Source organism: Dermacentor albipictus, unplaced genomic scaffold (genome assembly GCF_038994185.2).
Source record: "Dermacentor albipictus isolate Rhodes 1998 colony unplaced genomic scaffold, USDA_Dalb.pri_finalv2 scaffold_53, whole genome shotgun sequence".
NCBI classification, from domain to species: Eukaryota; Metazoa; Arthropoda; class Arachnida; order Ixodida; family Ixodidae; genus Dermacentor; species Dermacentor albipictus.
The window spans coordinates 148587-171358 of record NW_027225607.1 but is presented as its reverse complement, the minus strand read 5'-3'; the positions used below and the strand labels follow the sequence as shown (position 1 = coordinate 171358).

The 22772-nt window shown below is 47.1% G+C and overlaps 1 protein-coding gene across 1 annotated transcript in view; it reads left to right on the top strand.

The window, feature by feature from the left end:
* Positions 1 to 22772, top strand: part of LOC135900794 (uncharacterized) — a 335347-nt gene that overhangs the window by 168311 nt on the left and 144264 nt on the right. The window contains exon 3 of the mRNA XM_065430375.2: positions 15458 to 15554. Within this exon, the coding sequence (XP_065286447.1) occupies positions 15458 to 15554 (97 nt within the window). The remainder of the gene's footprint in view (positions 1 to 15457; positions 15555 to 22772) is intronic.

Below are 22772 nucleotides of genomic sequence, written 5' to 3'. Positions count from 1 at the left end.
AGTCGCCTGCCAAGTCACCTGCCGTTCGAGTAGCTAAACGCAGTACAACAGCTGTGATGAGAATGTGCGACGCCCATGTTACCATTGGCGGCCGTCCAGTGTTTGTCCTTTTCACTGTACTGGCCAAGTGTACCCACGAAGTGATTCTTGGAATCTACTTTCTGACGGCCCGACCGGCACCCTTCGCCTTGAACTGCCACATTACTTTGCCGACCCGACCGCCGACCACAAGTTCCGACTTTGTTCTACTGAATTTGTTCGACTGCAACCTGATGTTGCGACTTACGTCCTCATGTCGCCTTCTCCACCACTTCGAGATGGTCCTTACGTGGTGTCGCCACTTTGCGAGGTCCTCTTGGCCCGTCAAATGGCACTACCAAGCTCAATTGTTACTCTTGTGAACAATCAAGCGTGGCTTCCTCTTGTGGACTTTGGTTCGTGCCTGCAAGTGCTTCCTGAAGGTATATCTCTCTGTGCGGTCCCTTTCGGGAGACTGTGGAGCAGCTGCTCTTACGCCCGAACCACGATTCGACACTACTGCAGCTTCTGCCCCTCCTACTTCACGCAACAAGTTTGCACAAATGATAGCCACTGATTTACGACCTGCTTACGCCGACGCCCTTCGCTGCCTTCTGAAGGGCTATGAAGAGATCTTTGATTTTGGCAATCACCCGCTAGGCCGAACCCGTGTCGTCACCCATCCAATCCACACTGGTGACGCTCCTCCTACACACTGGCGGCCCTACCGTGTGTCCACGGCTGAACACGAGGAGATCCAAACAGAGGTGAACAAAAGGCTCACCAATGATATTATGGATCCTTCCTGCAGTTCGTGGGTGTCACCTGCCCTTTTCGTTAAAAACAAGGACAATACCTGGAGATTTTTTATCGATTACCGTCACCTCAACAAGATTACCAAAAAGGACTTGTATCCACTTCCACGTGTTGCTGACGCTCTGGACTGCTTACACGGTGCCAGCTATTTTTCGTCAATTTATTTGCGCTCTGGCTACTGGTAAGTCGCAGTGGATGAACGAGATTGGGAAAAAACTGCCTTCGTCCTCCCAGATAGCCTCTACCAATTTAAAGTGATGCCTTTCGGACTGTGCAACTAGCCACCCCTGCTGCCTTCGAGCGCATGATTGAGTCTCTTCTGCGCGGACTCAAATGGACCACACGCCTCTGCTACTTCGATGGCGTGATTGTTTTTTCAACGGCGTTTGAGAGCCACCTTTACCAACTCTCAGCTATCCTTGCCGTTTTTCGACGAGCTGGCCTACAACTCAGTCCTGCAAAATGCCATTTTGGCTACCGCCAAATACGAGTACTTGCTCACTTTGTTGATGCTGCTGGCGTCCAGCCTGATTCTGGTAAAGTTCGTGCCGGTGGTGAGTTTCCACCTCCGCGTTCTTCTACCGATGTCCGAATTTTTGTAGGGTTGTGTTCGTATTTCCGGCGATTTATCCAGAACTTTGCCAGAATCGCTCGTCCTCTGAGAGATCTCCTCAATAAGGATACCACTTTTCGGGTGGGACCCGACCAGGCTGCAGCATTTTGAACGCTTATCAGTCGCCTTATGAATCCACCCGTGTTGGGTCATTTTGATCAACATACCTACACAGAAGTTCGCTCTTATATCAGTGGCCATGGCATTGGTACTATCTTGTCCCAACGACAGCAGGACACCAATCGCGTGATCGCGTATGCTAGCCGTGTTCTTTCAGCACTAAAGTGCAACTACTCCATAACAGAACGTGAATGCACGGCCCTTGTTTGGTCCATTGCTGAGTTCCCCTTAACTGTTCGATCGGCATTTCACCGTTGCGACAGATCATGATGCCTTATGTTGGCTATCCTCACTCAGAGACCCGACAGGCCGTCTTCGCCGCTGGACTTTACGCCTGCAAGAGTACACCTTTTCCATGTCCTACAAATCTGGGCGGCTACATAAGGACTGCCTATCCCGCTATCCTGTCGACCCTTCCGATGTCTCCGCAACCGATAAGGATACCTGCGTTTTGTCGACCTCCGACTTCTCACGCATCGCCGACGAGCATCGTTGTGACCCACATTCGCGATCCATCATTGAACGCCTGACGTCGGAGCAGCAGGACGTCTCCCTTCTTGTGTTTGTTCTCCAGAACGGGACCTTATACCGACGCAATATAAATCCATATGATGCTGAAGTGCTTCTCGTTGTTCCTCAGCATCTGCGCTCGGAAATTCTCTTGCAGTTACACGATGCCGGCTAGCCAGCCAACCCGTCGGTCGGTGTTTTATTTTCACCAAAAAAAAAAACATCTGTGAAAAAGGGGAGACGGCGATACAGCTGCTTGACTAAGCACCGTCCACCCTGTAGGAGCAATGAGAGGGTAAATATACAGGCAAAAAGCGAATAAATATACAAGCAAAAAGTGAAATAAAGTGACAGGGTAAACACAAGCGAAAGCAAATATTTATTATTTATTAATTTATTCAGAAGAACCTTACAGGCCCTATGGCAGGGAATAAAGTTAAGGGGGCATATTAAACAGTAAAGGAATAAAAAGTACAAATTTCCAACAGGAACACTGCTATAAAAAGATTACCGTGTTACACAATATTGAAGGCACAAGAAATGCAAAGCAATATCTGAAGGCACACGAACACTTGTTACTGTTAACAGAGCAAGGGAATACCGTTTATCAAAATGATATACAACATGGAAAAATTACACAATAAAATACACTAGACTGGCCACTCGTGAACGGTATTAAATGGGAAAAGCATGAGTAACTGAGAGCGGAACGTGTCGGGATTAGATGTGGAGGCTATGTTATCTGGGAGGTCATTCCAGAGACGAATGGCACGTGGTAGTGCAGATGAATTAAATGCATTTGTTTTACCGTATATGCGCATGAAACTGAACTGATTATGTAATCTGCGTGAAAAAGTGCGGTATTTGCAGTTGTAACCGGGTTCGTTTATTAGTGTAAATATATTTGTGGAATAAGCAAAGAGCGATGTTGCGGTGGATATCTAATGGCGGCAACAGTAGGTCTAGTTTAATTTGTGTAATGCTTGAGTTTATACCGTAGTTACGGGATTTGAACAAGGCTGCTCTATTTTTTATCATTTCCGTCATATTTATTAGGTAATTTTCATGAGGGGACCAAATTGGGGAGGTGAATTCTAACTGTGGCAAAATGAATGTTTGGACAGCGAGTTTTCGGTGGGGCATTTCGCAAGTTGCGTCATAGATAGCCAAGAGAACGTGATGCTTTGGCGCATGTAGAAGTGATATGTGGGGCCGATGAAAGATTCTCTGTAAGAACAACACCAAGGTACTTATATGATGAAGTGTGGGAAAGCATAGGGTTCATCATACCTTGCTGGTGAAGCAGCGCACTGACACGGACACAGTGAAGACACACAAGAAAAGACGACACTCCTGCGTCTTCACTGTGTCCGTGTCAGTGCGCTGCTTCACCAGCAAGGTATGACTATTACTCACCAACTAGCCCAACTTTCCACTTTACTTGAGAACATAGTGTTATTAAGATGACACGAAAATTTAGAATTTACATATTTTCGGCTGAAACACATCGCCTCGCACTTTGTAAAGTGTCATGAGCCATTTGTTACACCAGTTAGCGATAAGGTTAAGATCTGCTTGAAGTGTCAAGTGGTCATCAGTCGTGTGAATAGGATGGTAGATTATGCAGTCACCGACAAAAAGGCGCATGCAGGAAGTAATCTGGGTGGGCAAGTCGTTAATGTAGATTAAGAAGAGTATGGGACCGAGGACGCTGCCTTGTGGCACACTGGAGCTAACAGAAGAAGGCGGGGAAGAAAAATTGTTAACAACAGTAAACTGTTCTCGAAAAGAAAGAAAATTACGAATCCAGGATAATGCTAAAGAGTCAAGTCGTAGGGCAGATAATTTTGAAATTAGGCGACAGTGGGGCACGTGGTCAAAAGCTTTAGAAAAGTCAAGAAAGATACAGTCAGTTTGAAGGTTGCAGTCCATGTTAAAGTGCAAGTCAGTCGTTAGTTCAAACAATTGTTTGTCACAAGAAAATCCCTTCCTAAAACCGTGCTGATTAGAAAAAAAGAAATTGCGAGCTTCTAGGTAGCTGTACACGTGGGAAGGGATTATGTGCTCAAGCATTTTGCAACATATGCAGGTTAAAGATGTGGGCCGATAGTTGTCAGGTATCAATTCTATCGTTTGTGTTTTTTTCAAGTCATTTCGAGAAAACGGGGAGTATAGATATTGGGCGATAATTGCACAAATTGTTTTTATCTCCTGTTTTGTATATTGCGGTAACTTTTGCTAGTTGCATGAGTGTTGGAAAGATACCTGTTGATAACACCAAGTTGCAGATATGTGCTCGTACTTCTGCTATGATGTCTAATACATACTTTATTTGTCGCATTTCTATGGCATCAGGATCACAGCTGCGACTATTTTTTATTTTACTGAATAGTGTAACAACTTCAGAAATGGAAGTTGGTTTAAGAAAAAGCATGCTTGGTATCGGAGTAACGCCGGTTGTTGTTTGTGCGCTGTGGCTGGCATTTCTTATTTTCACGAAGAGATCATTGAATTGTTCAGCGAACTCAATTCCGTTTAACGTTTTCCCGTCTATTTCCAGATTACCGATTTTAGTGGGAGTGGCTCCTTTATACAGTACTTCATTTAATTTTTCCCTCATGGTATTACGTCGCTCTGGACGCTATGGACCGAAGATGTGGTAGTAGTAGTCCCTTTTCGCCCTTTCCTTTTCTTTATTCAGCTTATTTCTAACAGTCGTGTATTCAGCGCAAAAGTCCGCATGACGTGTTTTAACAAACTGCTGGTAAAGTTTATTTTTATGTTTTATCTGTCGCTTTAGACAGTTTGTTATCCATGGTTTCCGCGATTTGTTTGGTCTGTGATATGTCTTAAGAGGCAACGAGTCAAAGTAAAGTTCTTGAATTGTTGTTATAAAGTTACTATTATTCGAGTTGTTTGCATCTCCATCGGCGAAAATGTCATTCCAATCCGGTTTCTTGATATGGTACCTAAAGTGCTCCAATGCTGCAGGTGTCACTGAGCGGAACATGAATTCCTCTGGTTTCACGTACGCGGGGTTGGTGTGCATTTTGAGGAAAATAAATATAGGCAAGTGATCGCTTATGTCACACCTTAGCACGCCTGAAATTCTTTCTTCTGTTATAGAATTGGTAACAAACATGTCCAGCAATGACATTGTTGATTCAGTAACTTGTGTTGGCATAGTAATGACATTTTCAAAAAAGTTGCACTCAAGCACTGATAAATATACATTACTTCTAACTGAGTTCTTCAAGACATTTATATTAATATCCCCACCGACAGCAAGCGTATAATTCATAGCATTTGCATGCGATAGAAGACGATCAATAAATGTTATGAAATCAGCCATAGAACCACTAGGAGGGCGATACAGAACAGCAAATACATTTGTACCCTTCTTCATACATAAGGCTTCGTAGTTTTTTGTGATAAGGCTGTATTCTTCAATTCCTTCACAAAACTCACGTCTTAGAATGGCAACGCCACCCCTTCTGCTCTCCGTGCGATTTAAAAAGAAATGGTTGAACCCCGGCTGCATGAAATGTCCTGACTCACTAGTATACCACGTTTCTGTGAACATTAAAAGGTCAAAGTATATGTCACATGATTCGAGCAGCAAAGTGATATCTTTTTTGGTTAAAGTGACCGTTCGTTTAAGTGCAACACTTTGAACAACTTACTGTCATTTTTCTCGATTTCACAACGTGCTTAATGTCCTCAGGGGCGATATAACTAGCCGACATAACGTTGCGAATAGACGTGATCGAATGCTTCTAACACTACAATTGTTAATTGCTGCAAATCTTTTCCATATCACTTCCGCGATAGATAGCAATGATAGGTGACGTCTCTGTGCGAAGGGCAAAGATGTTCCCATTCCTTGTCTGAACGAACTTCCAGCCGTTTTCGCGCTTTCGGGAAATTGCCATCCCCAGGATTATTTTCATTGCAGGGCACAAGCGCTCATTTATTTATTTATTTATTTACTCTCATGCCCACAGTGGCATTTAGGCATTACAGTGGGGGCGGGTTACATACATCAATATAAACAGCTTATGGCACCGAATAAACAGCATTAAACTATACAATACAATGAAAGAGAAAAAGAGAAAAAAAAGAACCGCAAAAATGACATGACAAAAATCGTACATCAGGATATCAATGTACAGCACGACGCAGGAAACGGCATCATACAATTAAGTAATAAAGCACTACATAATGATAGCAAACTCTGCAATTACTGTATACTGTAAAATAACGAAGAAAATTTCAAAGAGCATTTGCAAAATGTTCCTTATTAAGTATACTAACTACGGCAGCAGGCAGTCGATTCCATTCTAAAATGGTTCCATCCGAAATAAATTCCATTCTATAGATTGGAGCGTCATTTTGCAATCCGATGGTGGCGTTCGTTATCTCCTTTTTTCGAGCGACGTTGAGAACCTTGTCGCGTTTTTCGCGGTGCTGAAACTGAACAAGTATGTTCGCTTGACCTTTGTCTTTAGGCTGCACCTTGTGACACATATCGACGTCGCAGGTTGATATGGGTCCTCCGATAGCTACGCTAAGTTTCGTTAATAGCTGTTCAAGGTCCTCATCATCTGCCTTTGCTATTCCCTTGAGTTCAATATTTCATTTTCGCGAGTATTGCTCTGATTTTAGCATGTTTATTTGACAGTTAGCAATATTTTTATCGAGAGCGTGGATCCTGAGTTTGAGAGCATCATTTTCCTTCTTAATATTGCTACGAAACAGCCGTCCTACGTCATCCTGTGACGACCTCTTCCACCAGCCGTCGCGATGTGACAACTTGACCCGCATCATTCGTCGTGAGGTCGAAGCGGCACAACCGGCGGCCCCTTCGTTCCCATCACCTGATCGTTCTCCGGTGACAATCTCCTTGATACAGGCCATCGTCCGTCAAGAGTTGTCCAACGTCGGCCTGCAATCGATTCGTTCCGTACGCTCAGAACCTTTCTCTCCACGCACGTCCCCACCGCGCTCTTCTTACTCTTATGGACAGCGCAACCCCTCCGAATGGCGAACCGTGTACGACAAGCCGTTCTGATTTTACTGCCGACGCATTGGACAAGTCGCTCGCCATTGCCGCAGCCGCTGGACTTTTCCGACGCTCTATTCTTCTGATTACCACCCTCGCCCCTCTCGCGCATCCTTTTCCTTCGCCCCTTCTATGCCCGCTGCATCATCTGACCCTGCGACACCTTTGACAGGACCCCGCTACTCCCGCTCACCTTCTCCCTGCCATCGTCAATCTCGTTCGCCCCCGTCACGCCGTGCTCCTTCTCCGAGCTACTCGCCGCACCCCCTACCGGAAAACTAGATAGTGCAGCTTCCGGAGGTGAAGCTGCAATGACGACATTGGCACGAAATCCTCGCTTCTTATTATCCACGAGCAAGAATCTTTTGGACCTTCTCGTCGACAATGTTCCTGTGTGCACGTTAATTGGCACCGGGGCGCATGTGTCCATTATGAGTGCTGCTCTTCGTCGTCGGCTCAAGAAAGTTCTGACGCCCGCCCCGAACCCAGTTGTACAAGTCGCCGACGGAGGGACTGTCGCTATTGTTGGCGTGTGCTCTGCGCGACTCACCATTGCTGAGAGACACATCGTCGTTCTCTTCACCGCCATCGAGCATTGCCCTCACGAACTCATTCTCGGTCTGGATTTCCTTGCCAATCATTCTGCCCTCATTGACTGTTCGGCCGGCTCACTTCGCCTTGACCTGCCTCTTCTTGCCGACCCTGTGGACCCGCCTCCAAGCCGTTTGGATTTTATTCGCCTACCGCCCCACTCTGTGACACACGTCGACTTGTTGTCCTCACCAGCTGTACCTGACGGTAATTATGTGGTCGCACCAATTCCGGCAGTTACACGTGGTGTTACCGTGCCGCACACTGTGCTGACAATTACTGGCAATCGCACCTGCCTTCCCCTTGTCAATTTCGCGCTAACCACGCAAGTTCTGTCTGAGGGGATTTCATTGGCTATAATTAGCGCTTTGTGGGATGATTAGATCGAGCCATTCACAGAGGAAGATCGTCACAGCTCAGCCCATAGCGTGACGTCATCGCATGGTACTGACGTCGACATTGAGAAAACGGTTTCCTCTGACCTTACACCTGCTCAAGCTGAAGCTCTTTGCCGCGTTCTTGAAGGCTATCGCGACATTTTTGACTTTGACAATCGACCCTTAGGTCAAACGTCCGTCGTGGCCCATCGCATAAACACTGGCGATGCCAACCCTATTCACCGACGTCCATATCGTGTTGTTGCGTCCAAACGAGCTGTTATCCAACAGGAAGGCAAAAAGATGCTTGCAAAGACATTATCGAGCCTTCTTGGAGTCCCTGGGCTTCTCCCGTCGTACTTTTCAAAAAGAAGGATGGAACGTGGCGTTTTTGTGTAGATTATTGCCACCTCAACAAAATCACAAAAAAGGACGTGTACCCTTTGCCACGTATTGATGACGCTCTAGACTGCCTGTAGGGTGTCACCTACTTTTCTTCTATCGACTTACGGTCCGGCTACTGGCAGATATCCGTCGACGACATGGACCGAGAGAAGACTGCATTTGTTACCCCTGACGGCCTTTATCAGTTCAAGGTGATGCCTGTCGGTCTCTGTAACGCGCCCGCCACCTTCGAATGAATGATGGACTCTTTGCTTCAGGGGTTCAAGTGGTCCACCTGTTTGTGCTATCTGGACGACGTCATCGTTTATTCGCCCACTTTTGACACGCATCTAGACCATCTCTCAGCGATTCTTGACGTGTTCCGCCACGCTGGTCTCCAGCTGAACTCGTAAAAATGTCATTTCGCTCGCCAGCAAATCACCAACCTTGGACACCTCGTGGACGCCCAAGGTGTGAGACCTGATCCGGACAAAATTCGCGCCGTTACGAACTTTCCTGTTCCGAAGTCTACCAAGGACGTTCGCAGTTTCGTAGGGCTGTTGTGATAGGAGTTTGGACTATTTGAATGTCGCGGCCGAATGCGCGTGATTGCTGTGCGGCGGCGACGGACGAAGAAGAAAAAAGAGCCGGTGTCTGGGCGGAGACGGCAGCCATGCGATCTGCCTGAGCTGCCTGGGCTGGCCTTCCGAACGAGCCGAGCAGTCATCTACCCAAGGCCGGTGTTCCTGGGTGTGCTGGCAGAACAGGCCGGGCTGTCCTTGGTCTTCAACCGGCCTGCTCCACTGCTGGGCGAGCATCCGACAGCGGCATGTTCCGGTGCAGCTAAGCCTCCCGAACGGTCTACCCTGTGGCGGGCCGACGTCCCGACCCTGCTGTCGCGCGAGTGGCTCGTCGTGTGCCGGGCACCCGCCCCGGCCTCCGACACCTGCGCCACTCGCCGCTCGAGATTCATCTCTGCGCATCTTCGTGCCGTGAGTGTGTGAGACCGACGCACTATCGGACGCCTTCCTACATTGACGCTGAGCGCGACGATACTTACGCGACAGACATTTATGAAAGGAACTGTGTGTGTGTTATCGTGTACGTTATCCTAGTCCCGTCCCCGTGTCATTAAAGCCTCTCTGTGTTCATTGTGCCATCCCTGTGTGCTTGAGGCCTGGGCCCACATCCTCCTATCACAGCTGTGCTCTTATTTCCGACGCTTTGTGAAGGATTTTGCGACCATCGCACGTTCTCTTACCGACCTGTTGAAGAAAGACGCCTTATTTTCTTGGAGACCTGACCATGCCGCATCTTTTTCACAGCTCACTACTCTCCTTACCACGCCTCTAATTTTGGCCCACTTTGACCCGTCTGCCTCAACGGAAGTTCGAACTGATGCCAGTGGTCACGGCAGAGGAGGAGGGTTAGCACAACGCCAGCGTGGACATGATCGTGTTATACCCTATGCCAGCCGACTTCTATCACCCGCCGAGCGCAATTATTCAATCATAGAGCGCGAATGCCTGGCTCTTCTGTGGGCTGTTGCGAAGTTTCGTCCCTACTTGAACGGACGCCCCTTCTGTGTCATCACTGATCACCACGCGCTCTGCTGGCTATCCTCGCTTAAGGACCCCACGGGACGACTCGCTCGCTGGGCATTACGCCTGCAAGAATATACCTTCTCCGTGGTATATAAGACGGGACGCTTGCACCAGGATGCCAATTGTTTGTCCCGCTACCACGTCGATGAACCGGCTGATGCGGACGCCATCGCTTGCGTTTTCTCTGCGCCCCAGTTGCTTGAAATCAGCAACGAGCAACGCCGCGATCCCTCATTACGAGTCCTCATCGACCATCTGGAGTCAACGCCTGGCGACGCCTCTCTCTGGATGTTTCTCCTTAAGGAGGGGACATTATACCGCCGCAATCTCGATCCACATGGCCTTGACCTTTTGCTTGTGATTCCGTCGCACCTGCGTTCGACTGACCTACAACAACTTCACGACGCTCCCTAGGCTGGGTACTTGGGCGTCTCGCGCACATACGACCATGTATGACGTCGATTCTTTTGGCCGGGTCTCGCCCGCTCAGTGCGGCGCTACGTTGCCGCTTGTGAGCCCTGTCAGCGCTGGAAGAAGCCCTCCACACCTCCAGCTGGATGTCTCCAGCCCATCGACATCCCACCGGAACCCTTTTTCCGTGTTGGTCTAGACCTGCTTGGACCGTTTCCTCTCTCGGGCTCCGGAAATAAATGGGTCGCCGTCGCTACTGATTATGCTACGTGGTACGCAATAATCAGAGCCCTTCCGACAAGTTGTGCTACTGACGTTGCTGACTTTCTGCTCTATGACATCATTTTAGTGCACGGTGCTCCGCGTCAATTACTCACTGACCGTGGCCGCAGCTTTCTGTCGCCAGTCGTCGAGGACATCCTCCGCTCCTGCTCGACAAAGCACAAGTTCAGCACGTCCTACCACCCACAGACCAACGGCCTCACGGAGTGCCTCAACCGGACCATCACCGACATGCTTTCGAAATACGTTGCGACCGACCACCACGACTGGGATCTTCACTTACCATATAAGCCGTTCGCGTATAATTCATCGTGTCACAACACCGCCGGCTATTCACCATTCTACCTCCTATATGGCCGAGAACCCGCGTCGCCCTTAGACACTTTGTTGCCCTCGGCCACACGTTCAGTCACTGAACATGCCCGCGACGCCATGGCACACGCCGACCACGCGTGCCAGCTCGCCCGCACCCGTCTCGAGGCGTCACAGAAGCATCAGAGACGCCTCTATGATTGCCACCATCGCGACGTGCGCTTTACTCCGGGTTCTCTGGTGCTTCTATGGTCACCCATTCGACGTGTGGGCCTTTCTGAAAAGCTGCTGTCGCGCTACACTGGCGCATACCATGTGGTGCGACAAGTGACCGATGTCACGTATGAAGTCGTCCCCGCCGACCCCTCAGCGTCATCGTCGGGTGCAAGTGACATCGTTCACGTGGCGAGACTAAAGCCATACCATACACCTTTCACCGCGGATGTGTAGATTAAGCACCGGGATGGTGCTTCTACTGATGCTACTGATGCTACGAAACAGCCACCACAGTGTGGATGCACTGAAGAGGAGGAAGACGACGTGGACCCGCTTGATATAGCGTCGCCATTTTGGCCTTCCGTTAGCTTCCTCTGAATACGTGTATATAGCATTGGGCTACAGCTACACGTAACAATATCTTTGTTCTCATTCGGAACAAAATCAAGTCGACGGCTCGCCTCATCGAGACTTGTGCTAACAGAATTCAAGTTAGATTTCATTTCTTCAAATTCTGCACGCATTTTCGCTCGTCTGTGCGGATGCTTCGTTCGACAGCATCCTTTGTGCTTTTCCACTCGGCCCTCATTTCTTCTTTAAAATATTGCAACAGCTTTGCGAACTCTTTTGACAGGATAGGTACAACAAGCACACACAGGAAAGAAAGGGCACAGGGCAGCAGCGACAGCGGCTAAGTATTTTACTAGCTATGCAAGATCAATGTACAACATGATCATGGATCGGGACTGCACCTTACCCTTCGTGACGTTTGCGTACAATTTGTCGCGTCATGATATTGCTGGTTATTCTCTGTTCTATCTTCTATATGACCGTGATCCACTCCTGCCTCTTGACTCGCAGCTCCCTTTCGATACCACCACTACCACGTTCTATGCTCACGAAGTTCGCGCGGCCGCAGCACGCCGCATTGCCCGTGACCGTCTTCTAGCGTCTCAGACTAGCCAAAAGCAGCGTTATGACAGTCGTCATCGGGACGTTCATTTCAGCCCTGGGTGACTTGCTCTGCTGTGGTCAACTTCCCGTCGTGTCGGCCTTTGCGAAAAACTACTGCCGCGATGCGTCGGGCCATACCGAGTTTTTGACCGTCACCAGCTTCACATATGAGATCACTTGTGCCTTCGATGTCTTCTACTCCACCAAGAACTCATATCGTGCATGTTTGGCGACTAAATCCCCATAGCTCGCTCACTGATTGGACATCCTAGGAAGCATCGAGACGATGCTTCGGTCGCCGGGGGTTAATGTATCGTACGAGGTTGTGCCGCTATGAACAAAAGGACGTTTTGTGGTGAAGAGGAGGTTGAAGTGTCTTGACGATCGGTAGATGGTGATACCCTGACTACTGAGCTACAACCTCGTAACTGTATATATTGTAAATACATATGTTTTCCACCCCGCAACATTATCTTCATGTAGTCATCAACTGCGACGTGTTCGTCGGCCGCTGATGTGTTACAACAACCAGCGAATGCGTTGAATGATTCCTGGAGCAGTGCAGCCGGTTTTAACACTCGCTGACATCGGTGCGGCCATCAAGTGCGTCATCGCAGGCGTTGTCAGTGCTAACGCAGATCACAGCTCAGTGGCGTCCGCGGAGGACACCGGCGGATCTGCTACGTGGCATTCATTGTACAGCAACAATTAAGCCGTCGGAGACGCCTTAATTCCATCGCTGTACAAGGAAGTTCGTTATAATGGTCTTTGTTGTTGTTTCACAATACACACTGAAACACTGAGAGACAGGTATTCGGCCGGGACTTAATCAATCCGTTGTTACCCAGGCCATATCGTTGTAAGGGCGTTCGTTGTAGAGGTGTTTTCTGCATGTAGAAGTTTATTGCCGAAGATTCCGAATGCGATTTCCTTTCCGCCGTATCGTAACTCAATACACGAGGAGCGAGTGAGTTCTGCAGGAACAGGTGACGTATGATCCCGTGATACCCAAACCGGAAACTCCGATCATGATTTGCTCCATCGATTGATTGCACCCTTAAGGGCTGTCATCTGAATCAGATGCCAGACAGCTTGGACTAGCATGGCTGCTTTGCGAGTAGTAACTTACCTAACAAGAATACTATAGAAATAGTATGCGGCATGAACTATTCATAAGGCAGAACACATTGCTCCAGTATCATTTGTTCATCGGCGGCTCACAGATTTAAGGATCCATCCTGGGTTCAGAAGGAGCAGTCATATCCAGATTTAGTGTAAGTGGGATTGTATAGTCAACCATTCTTGGCGATTATACCGAGTTTTCTGTAACAACTATCTGGCGACCATCTCTTGCTTTTCGTGGGCCGATGCAAATATAGTGTAGACTGCAAATGTGGGCTTATTGCGAAGGCAGAGCTACCTAAAATGGAGGCCGTTCACGTGGTTACGTGTCAGTGTGGTCGCTGGGGACGTGCCCCAGGTATTCGCAGATAATGAACTTTGCTAACGCCAACTGTGGTATGTCCCACTCGGCCTGTAGCCCTGAGGACACTGGCTATGTGCTCCAGCGCCCACTTGGTACCAGCCACTAGGTATAAGCAGTTCCTCAATGAACCTTCGATGTCAACTTGGGTATGGGCCCTAGTACACACTACGTATGGGCCTCTCGGTATACGCATCTCTTCAGCGAACCTCTTTGACACCAATTTGGGTACGTGTCACTGGGTATCTGCCTTAGGGGTCACTAGATATGTGCTGCTGCACGTATTATGTATCTGCCACTAGGTATGCACAGCTGTTAAATGAACCTATTTGACACCTACTTGGGTATGTGCCACTGACTCCGCAAAACTACTGCCACTGAGTGTGTGCCCCAGGGTTCACTGCGTTTGTGCCAGTAGGTACGCGCAGCTCTTCAATGTACCTCTTTGCACCAAGTTTGCTATGTGCCACTAGCTATGTGTTCCAGGGTCCATTGAGTAACAACCACAATGTATGCACCGCTCTTCAATAAACATATTTTACTCCGACTTGGGTATGTGCCACCAACTATGCACAACTAGGGTAACTTGGTGCGTCCTCCAGGGTCCAATGGTATCTGTCACTAGATATGTGCAGGTTTTCAATAAGCCTCTTTAACATAGACTTGGGTTTGTGTCAGTGGCTATGCGCAAACAAGCTCACTTGGTATGTGCCACTGGGTATGTGCTCGTGGGCCCACTGGGCCTTTGCCACTAGGTGTGTGCAGTTTTTCAATGAACCACTTTGACGCCAACATGGGTATCTGGCACTGACTATGCGCAACTAGGGTCATTTTTATGTGCCATTTGTCCCTGTTACGGCGATCGACCCACACTGACTTCTCGCTGTCATTGGTGAGGCGGCTCGCGGACTGCCGAACTGGATGGGCAAGCACCGCTTCTATATCACACACACACACACACACACACACACACACACACACACACACACACACACACACACACACACACACACACACACACACGCACGCACGCACGCACGCACGCGCACACACACACACACACACACACACACACGCACGCACGCACGCACGCACGCACACACACACACACACACGCACACACACACACGCACGCACGCACACACACACAGGCACACGTACACGCACACGCACACACACACACACGCACGCACACACACAAACGCGCGCACGCGCACAGATGCACACACGGTGTACCTGCTCCACGGGCCATTGATCACCCACTAGGTGCGCGAAGACGGTGAGCATTAAGCTACCAACCATCTCTGCTCACCCACGTTCGCTTTCCCTCCCTGCCGCAGCACACGGCCCCCAAGACGCTATAGTAGCATACTTAGAACTTGCAGCGAACATCGCAGCCACGGTGACAGCAAAAATTTGCCTAGAGTGTCCACATAATTGCTATCGCAATAAGATACTAATACTACTCACATCTTATCTATACACGTTGATCCTTCGCAAAAACCCTCTCCGCCGAAAAACCATATACGACACTTTACTGCTGCCTATCGGCGTTTTAAGGACCTCATTAGGAACCCCACTAGTGTCACAATGTTCTTTTCACTTTAGATTAACAACCATTTCTGTCTCACACTCGCACTCCATGGGTGCATTTTAGTCAGACTGTCGCGTGCTAATGCCTCCGCCGTTTCCCGCCAAGCACAGATGCTGCTGGTTGTTGGCGACCCTGGAGGGAGGGAGGTCCTCCGAGGCCCCACGAAACCTCTTGTCAAGAACTACTTCACAACTGACAGGACGAAAGGTACGACCATTCTCCGTTTTCACTCCTTCATTCATTGACGACGAAGTTCGCTAGTGGCCATTCACTGGGATTCAATGCATAAGTGTCCTTGTTTTCGGCACTGTCAGTCCGACCATTTATTAACATCTTTTGGAGTGGGGTTAGCGTAGCAGCTTGTAAGCAGGACAATGGCGCATCTGCGCATACAAGCAGTATATGCATAAAAATAGTGCAACAAAAGCAAGACCTATACTTCAAAAAGGAAAAATACCTACAAGCCCAGGGGGAAATTATCTATTAGAAAGCCTAAAATTTAACACGGAGAAAATCGATAATTGCAAGCTTCTATAAACAAAGGTACGATGTTTTACGCAACATGCTAAAGAAAAAAAATCAGAAGATAGCGGAGATCATATAAACAAGTGAAATTTCCGTCACAGAAGCCGCCTTGGACGTCCTGTGACTGCTTTGGTGACGTCTAGGTTTGTTCGAGTTGAAATTTGCAGCCAAGTTCAAAGATGAAGAGCATGTCTGGAGAATACACTTCATTACTGTAAGCGTTGGCGTGAACCGAGCTCTTTCTGACGAACCACTTTGCAGTGACCTTGGGTCACCTCCCCTTAAATTAATTCGCTTAGCGTGCAGAGAGGCCCTGATATTATAAAAATAAAGCCTAGCCACTCAACACTAATATTGCTCTGTGTAAAACGGGTAATACGAAGAACCACACACCTGGCTCACACGTGCAAACAAAGGACATGAACACGCAGGCTGTCTAGAAAGTCTCATGAATCTCCTTTCACGAAGCTAGAAATGGCTCTGACAAAGTGGGTGCGGCCCCTTACAAAGGATCTGTACTCATAACCTACGTCGTACAGCGCAGATTCACTTACAGAAAGGATATTCAAGGCAATTGGCGCTTCCTTTAGAAAATTTAGCGCTAAATCTAGATAAAGACAAAGGGAGAGGGCAGACGATGCGCGACCGTGGTGTTTGATCTCCCTCCAGGTCTTGTATCAGCACTAAAGTTTTGAGTCAACGCCAACTTGCTCAGAGTAGTGCAGGTGGTGGGGATGACGCCAGCCGAGGGGGAGGCATCCGAAACGAGGCCTAACGGCCGGCGCGAGGAGCATCGCAGAAGGAACGACTTCCTTGAACCAGCAGAGAGGAGAGGGGAACAGGGCGCGGTAGACTGCGGCATCAGACCTAGCGAAAACGCCATACGAAATTGAGCGCGGGGTGTCGCTAGTGACCAGACACATTGAAAAGTAAACTAAGAACACATCACCTCTGCCTTAAAAAAAAAGTGAACCATCTCTCGACGCTTGAGTAAAGCATTAGTACTTAAATACAATAGCAATGTCTTACACAAGGCAAATGCAGCATACTATATATACAATGACCATCTTATACAATAGAAAAATAGAAAGCAGTATGCTGAAAACGCAAGTGCGTATGCATTATCAAAAACGTATGAACGACGTTGGTTCCTTCTTTTTTTAGAGGAACGTATGATAGTGAAATAGATCTACACATATGACATAAAATTAACATCGAGCACGTCACACACAAATTCACGCAACATATGGCGACTGAACTGAGACATTCGAAAACCCGTGTACTTGCCTTGGGACAACTTAGATGTAAGGCGCATTTCCTTTAAGCAAAGGCTGGATAGTGACGGCTCTGTTACCATCGTTTGATTTCGAGTTGAGCGTTTGTCATACTTAAGCTGCGAGCGTAATCCAAAGTTCTCATTTGATGACTGCTACTAAACATAACTTTTATGATGGAAGATAGTTTTGACATCACAGCAAAATCCGTATAGAAAAAAATCCTCTGAAGAAAAGGAGAGAAATAGGAATCTGTGTCCAGATCAAGTTCCTTAAATTCTGATTATAGCAACCTTAACAATGTCACCAGATATGCATAAAGTGGTAAATAAGACTGTTAGAAAAAACAAATTTAAAAGAACGTTACCAAGCGAACCAAGACCGCAGAACTACTTTGAGACATAATTCTTAAATCATGAAGAGATTGTCTACTTCGAGTAGACCTACGGAGAACTAGTTCTGGTTGTCGAGCAGGACCAGAAATATCACTGCTATTATACGAGCTGGAGTTGTGTGAATCGCTGTTCTAAGTTCCTTCGGGAGCCCTTTCTTGGGACGGTATGTCAAACAGAAGCCCAACAGATTATTCTGCAGAGAGTGAACTTGGTCGCGGAGGAAAAATTGAAGTTTGTAATGGAGTATTTTCGTCAGAACAAGCTGTATCAGTAGTATATGGAAGGAAAGGTGATAAAATACCATCCAGGGAATGGTTGTAACTTGAATTGCTCCCTTGATTTAAGCTTTCAGGAGAGTCCTTTCATGCCTGATATATTACAAGTTTGGAAGCACTCCAGCGCTTACCATCTTCAAGCTGAAATGTACTCTGGCCTATCTGTCGCTGTATTCCGAAAGGACCAAAATACTTGGGACTTGCCTTCTTTTGCGTTTCGCACCTTGGCAAGCTTGCTTAGTTACAGCTGGGGGTGTTTTGTTCCACGGCGTTGGTCTACATAAACTTTGGTCTTGTGCTGCTTTTTTATTACTCGTTACCGAACTTCCTGACGAAGCTTAGAGGAAGCAAACTCAGGACGGATGGGAGCCACGTGTCCTATATCCAACCATGTTTGAGGTTGACGACTATGCAGAGAGCAGTGCTTCTTGCAAATCTTTGCCTGTGACATACTATTTTAGTGTATGATCATTCTTTCACAACGTATATTTTGAGTCCACAGTGCACCTGATTAGCCAGTGGCATGATTTTATTACATATAGGTTTTACCCACTTTACAGCGACTGTTTTAGGCCCCTTTACAGCCACGACACATCTGCCTCTCGTAATTCATCGCTTCGCTGCAAACTTATTGACACTGACCTGGCGCTTTCTGGCCATACTTGGCCCTTACGCCACAAAACACCACATTCATTATCACGACTATGCAGTAGCATAGTTTGAGAGACACCTGCAGACATGTGTGGTGGAAGTCTGTAAATGGCTACATACTCTAGGACTACTTATCTAAGCTCACATCGCTCAAGAAGGGCTACTTGGATGTACTCCTTGAGCAAATGATTGAATCTTTCTGTCTGTCCATTTGTTTGAGGATAGTGCAGTGAAGACAGGAAATGCTTGATTTACCTTTCTGTCAAAAAGTTTGGAATTTCGTGTGACACAATTTAGGAACTATTTTTCAACACAATGGCAACAGGATAGCCTTCTCGACTCAAAACAAAAATGAGCAAGCACATAACAGCTTCAGAAGTGACTGCCGACAAGTACAAACTTCAGGCCACTTAGGGCGATAATCCGCAAAAAATACAGCAAAACGAGCAAACGAATGTTCACGAGCGAACTATCACCCAGGTGGCCTTCACGAGCGAACGAGAGAAGTTTCTGCCTCAATGAAAATTGAGGAATTATGTATTCTCCTCGGAGTAAAAGATAATCTGTGTAGGATAATTCAAACTGCAGTAGTGCGTGTGGTTGTAATTGTGGCGAAAGATCAGCAGCAATTATCTACCCATTGACTATTTTTGTCCTTTAAGGCCTCACAAACTGGAACAGACAGGGCAGCGGTTTGAAACTCCTGTTTAGTGATGCATGCAGTGGCAAGCGACACTACTTTTTAACTGTCTGGTTCAGTCTCAGGAGGGACAGGAAGGCGCCACAATGCATTGGCTATGACGGTATGGTCACCCTTGCACTACTCCAAGTCAAAGTTAAAGCGCTGTGGGACAGAAGTGACAACAAAACAGTAAATGAGTGGGCCTTTATGCAGATATACATGTGCTGACCACGGACGCAAGCTATAAGGCGAATCTGATAAGTGATTGGGCACACGTCTTGTGAAGCTTCTTGGCATTTTGGGGGGAGCGAGAGGAAACACTTGCTCGCTGAAAAAATGCGGCATTCAACACTAACCCACCATGGTTGGTCAGTGGCTTTTGCGTTGCACTGCCAAGCACGTGGTCGCGAAACCAAATCGCGTCGGTCCCATTAAGATGAGGCCGAAATGCAAGAGCGCCAGTGTACCGTCCATTCGTTGCGCGTTCAAAATCCGAGGGGGTCAAAATTCAAACGGAGTCTACCCACAATGGCGTGCCTGATAATCATAGCGTAGTTTGGGCACGTATTACTGCAAACTTTGTATTGATATAGCAAAAATGGCGCATTTCTTCCCTTCGCGGTCGTAGCGAAGTTCCTCGTATAGTCTAAGGCAGATAAAATTGTCGCAGCGCATCTTGTGCTGTATGTGCGAGTGAAAGCGTGCGAACGTGATCCGGCAACTGAATCTGGCGCACGCAAGCGAAGGAAGTGGGGAGGTGGCGCGCTTTTATCGTCGCGCGCACGGATCCGCAGAGAGAGTTCTACACTCCGGGCCGCTGTACATTTGCAGGCCGTCTGCTACGGGGACCGAGTCCGACGGCACGCCATGTTTTCGCTGCTTAGTTCGCGTCGATGCGAGACGCAGCGCGAACGTCAATTTGCTCGCTGCTGTAAATTGCCGCGCTTCCTCACTCCAGCGTTTCGACAGCAAGTTTCCGCGGCCATCGGTATGTGTTTATTCATTTATTTATCACCCACAGCGCCACGAATGGCATTGCAGTGGGGGGGGGGGGGTGATGTAGTACAATGAAGGGGGAAAATATACAGTTGAATAGTAATGTGCATAAGACACTGCGATAGCACAAACGCAAGAAAACAAATGCTGCTACAAGAAACCATAGGAATAGACAACAATAATTTCAGCATAAACATAAACATACGTCACAGCTAGGCCTAGAATAAATTCGTTCTATGCGATAGAATTCACTTGTGCATTAACTACATTGCCCACGTAAATGCACTACAGGAGCAACAAGAAAACTTATCATTCCCGGTGGTAGTGGCAACATCTCGTGGTAGTTGGCTGCAATACTAAATTGCCCAGGTAAAACATGAGTTAATAGCTCTTACAGTTTTGTACCTTGTTTCTTTAATTTTGTTGACATGGTCTCGTCGTAAAGAAACACAATCAGGAGCAAGTAAGTACCTTTCCCGCCGCATACCTGTTTGAGAATGAAAATGTTATGCAGAAATTTCAGTCAGCATTTTCCTACATTTCCCTAATGAAATTCAGCCAAGGTTCGCCTTAGCAAGCGTTACACTGAACTGTCTTGTGTAATTTCCTAAAACATCGAACCCTTCAAATTTGCACTATTTCTATTCGCTGAATGTCAGCTCTGTATCCAACCCGGCACAGGCATATTCAAGTCTGGACCTAATATATATCATCTAAAGAATAGCTGTTTAATTTCTCAAGTATTTCGACGCAGGAAGCCTAATATACGGCATGCTGGCTGTAATTTCTTCAATGTAGCCATGCCATGATAAGTCGGGGGTAAAGATGACGCCAAGGTATCTGCACTCGCACAGGGGAAGTAGCTCAGTAGTGTTTAGGAAGTACTTGTAGTCACGGGTGGATCGTTTTTTTTTGTGTAAACATCTGCACTTTGTTTTGCAAATTGAATTGGAAAGCACAGTGTACATGGTGCATGCCCCAAGCGGTGCACCATTCACCGACGCTGCTCAATCCATATATAAAAACGTAACAATCCTGTTGGTTAGTAATAGCACGATAAAAATCACAGAATAATCTGTGAACAGGCGCACATTGGAAGATAGGTCAGCATATATGTAATTCATATAAACTACAAATAGCAATAGACCCGAAACGGACCCCTGCGGTACTACTGATGTTACACACGAGATCTTTTGTTGTTAAGAATTACGCGCTGACGTCGAGTACTTAATGATTCTTTGGTCCAGGAAATTACTCAGTGATTAACATTATACTACGAAAGCTTTTCAAGGAATAAGTGATGAGGTACAACATGAAAAGCCTTCTGAAAATAAAAATATGGCATCAATTGAGCAGCCCATCTCTAATGCACTTGCTAATCATATGTTACTTCTGTGAGTTGAGTGAAGGATGAAAAGCCACGTTTAGAACCATGTTGATTAGGACTTAGCAATGCGTAGGTGTCCAGGTGGTTCATAATGCTAGTAAATAGGATGCGTTCAAAAATTTTGCAAGCGCAACTTGTTAAGGGAATAGGTCGATAATTCGATACAGTACTACGTGGTCTCGATTTGTGTGCAGGTACAACATTGGCTGTTTTTCAGTCACCAGGCAGGGTGCGCAGCTCTGAAGATTTAGTAAAAATAGCTTGTAGCTATCGAGACACAGAAGGAGTGCATAAAGGGAGAAAAACAGTAGGCAAATCATCCGTGCCAGCCGCCTTTGTTTTATGAAGGCGCTGGAGTAACAATCTAATGCCCCTTGAATCAATAAGAACATCATCCATGCGTTCAGTACATTTCGTGCAATAGTTCAGAAACATTTCACTGTCTTGAGAGCGCCTCCCAAATGCCGACCCAAAGAACGAATTAAAGTAATTGGCTTTAGCCACGCTATCGTGAACAGCTGTGCCATCGTGAACAAGCGAGGGTTCTGAAATTTCGTCTTTTCGGTTCGTTTTAATAAAATTCCCAAATTCTTTGGGCCGCTACTTCATTCGCGAAATTAAAGAGTCAAAATAATATTATTTTGATTGTTTCGTAGCACTCTTTAATCCGTTTGTTGCTCTTTCTAGTTGTTCTTTCTTGAAAGACGTTGGAATTCTTTCATAAGCTTCATAAGCATGCTTTCTTCTCTGTGCAATTCTGCGTACTTCCTTTTCCCTTTATTCCTTCGTGAACCATGGCTTGCTTTTACTATGCCTTGGTGTCAGCCACCATGATGACACAAGCTGCTCACGCAACTCAAACATTTTGTTCATCAATGCGCACCAGAGTTCATTGACACCTTCCGATTCCGAGAGCGTTAGAAAGTGCCAAAGTATGTATGTGTCTGGTGCAGATGATATCTCGTTTACGCGTGCTTTCTTCTAGCTGAAGATGCGCCGGCGTCTGCTACTTATTACCTTTGCATGTCTGAGATTCATCTCACACAGGGCAACGCTGTTCTCAGCTATGCCTGGTAATACAAGCGTGGATTGTACGACTGAGGGCATGTCGGTAAAGAGATGATCCAACACATTCCGGTCACGAGTGGGCTGTGTCACTAGCTGTGGTAAAGCAAAGGAACTGCATATACTAATTATATCTTTGCTTGTCATAACCCCTGCACTGCACACAATGTCTTGG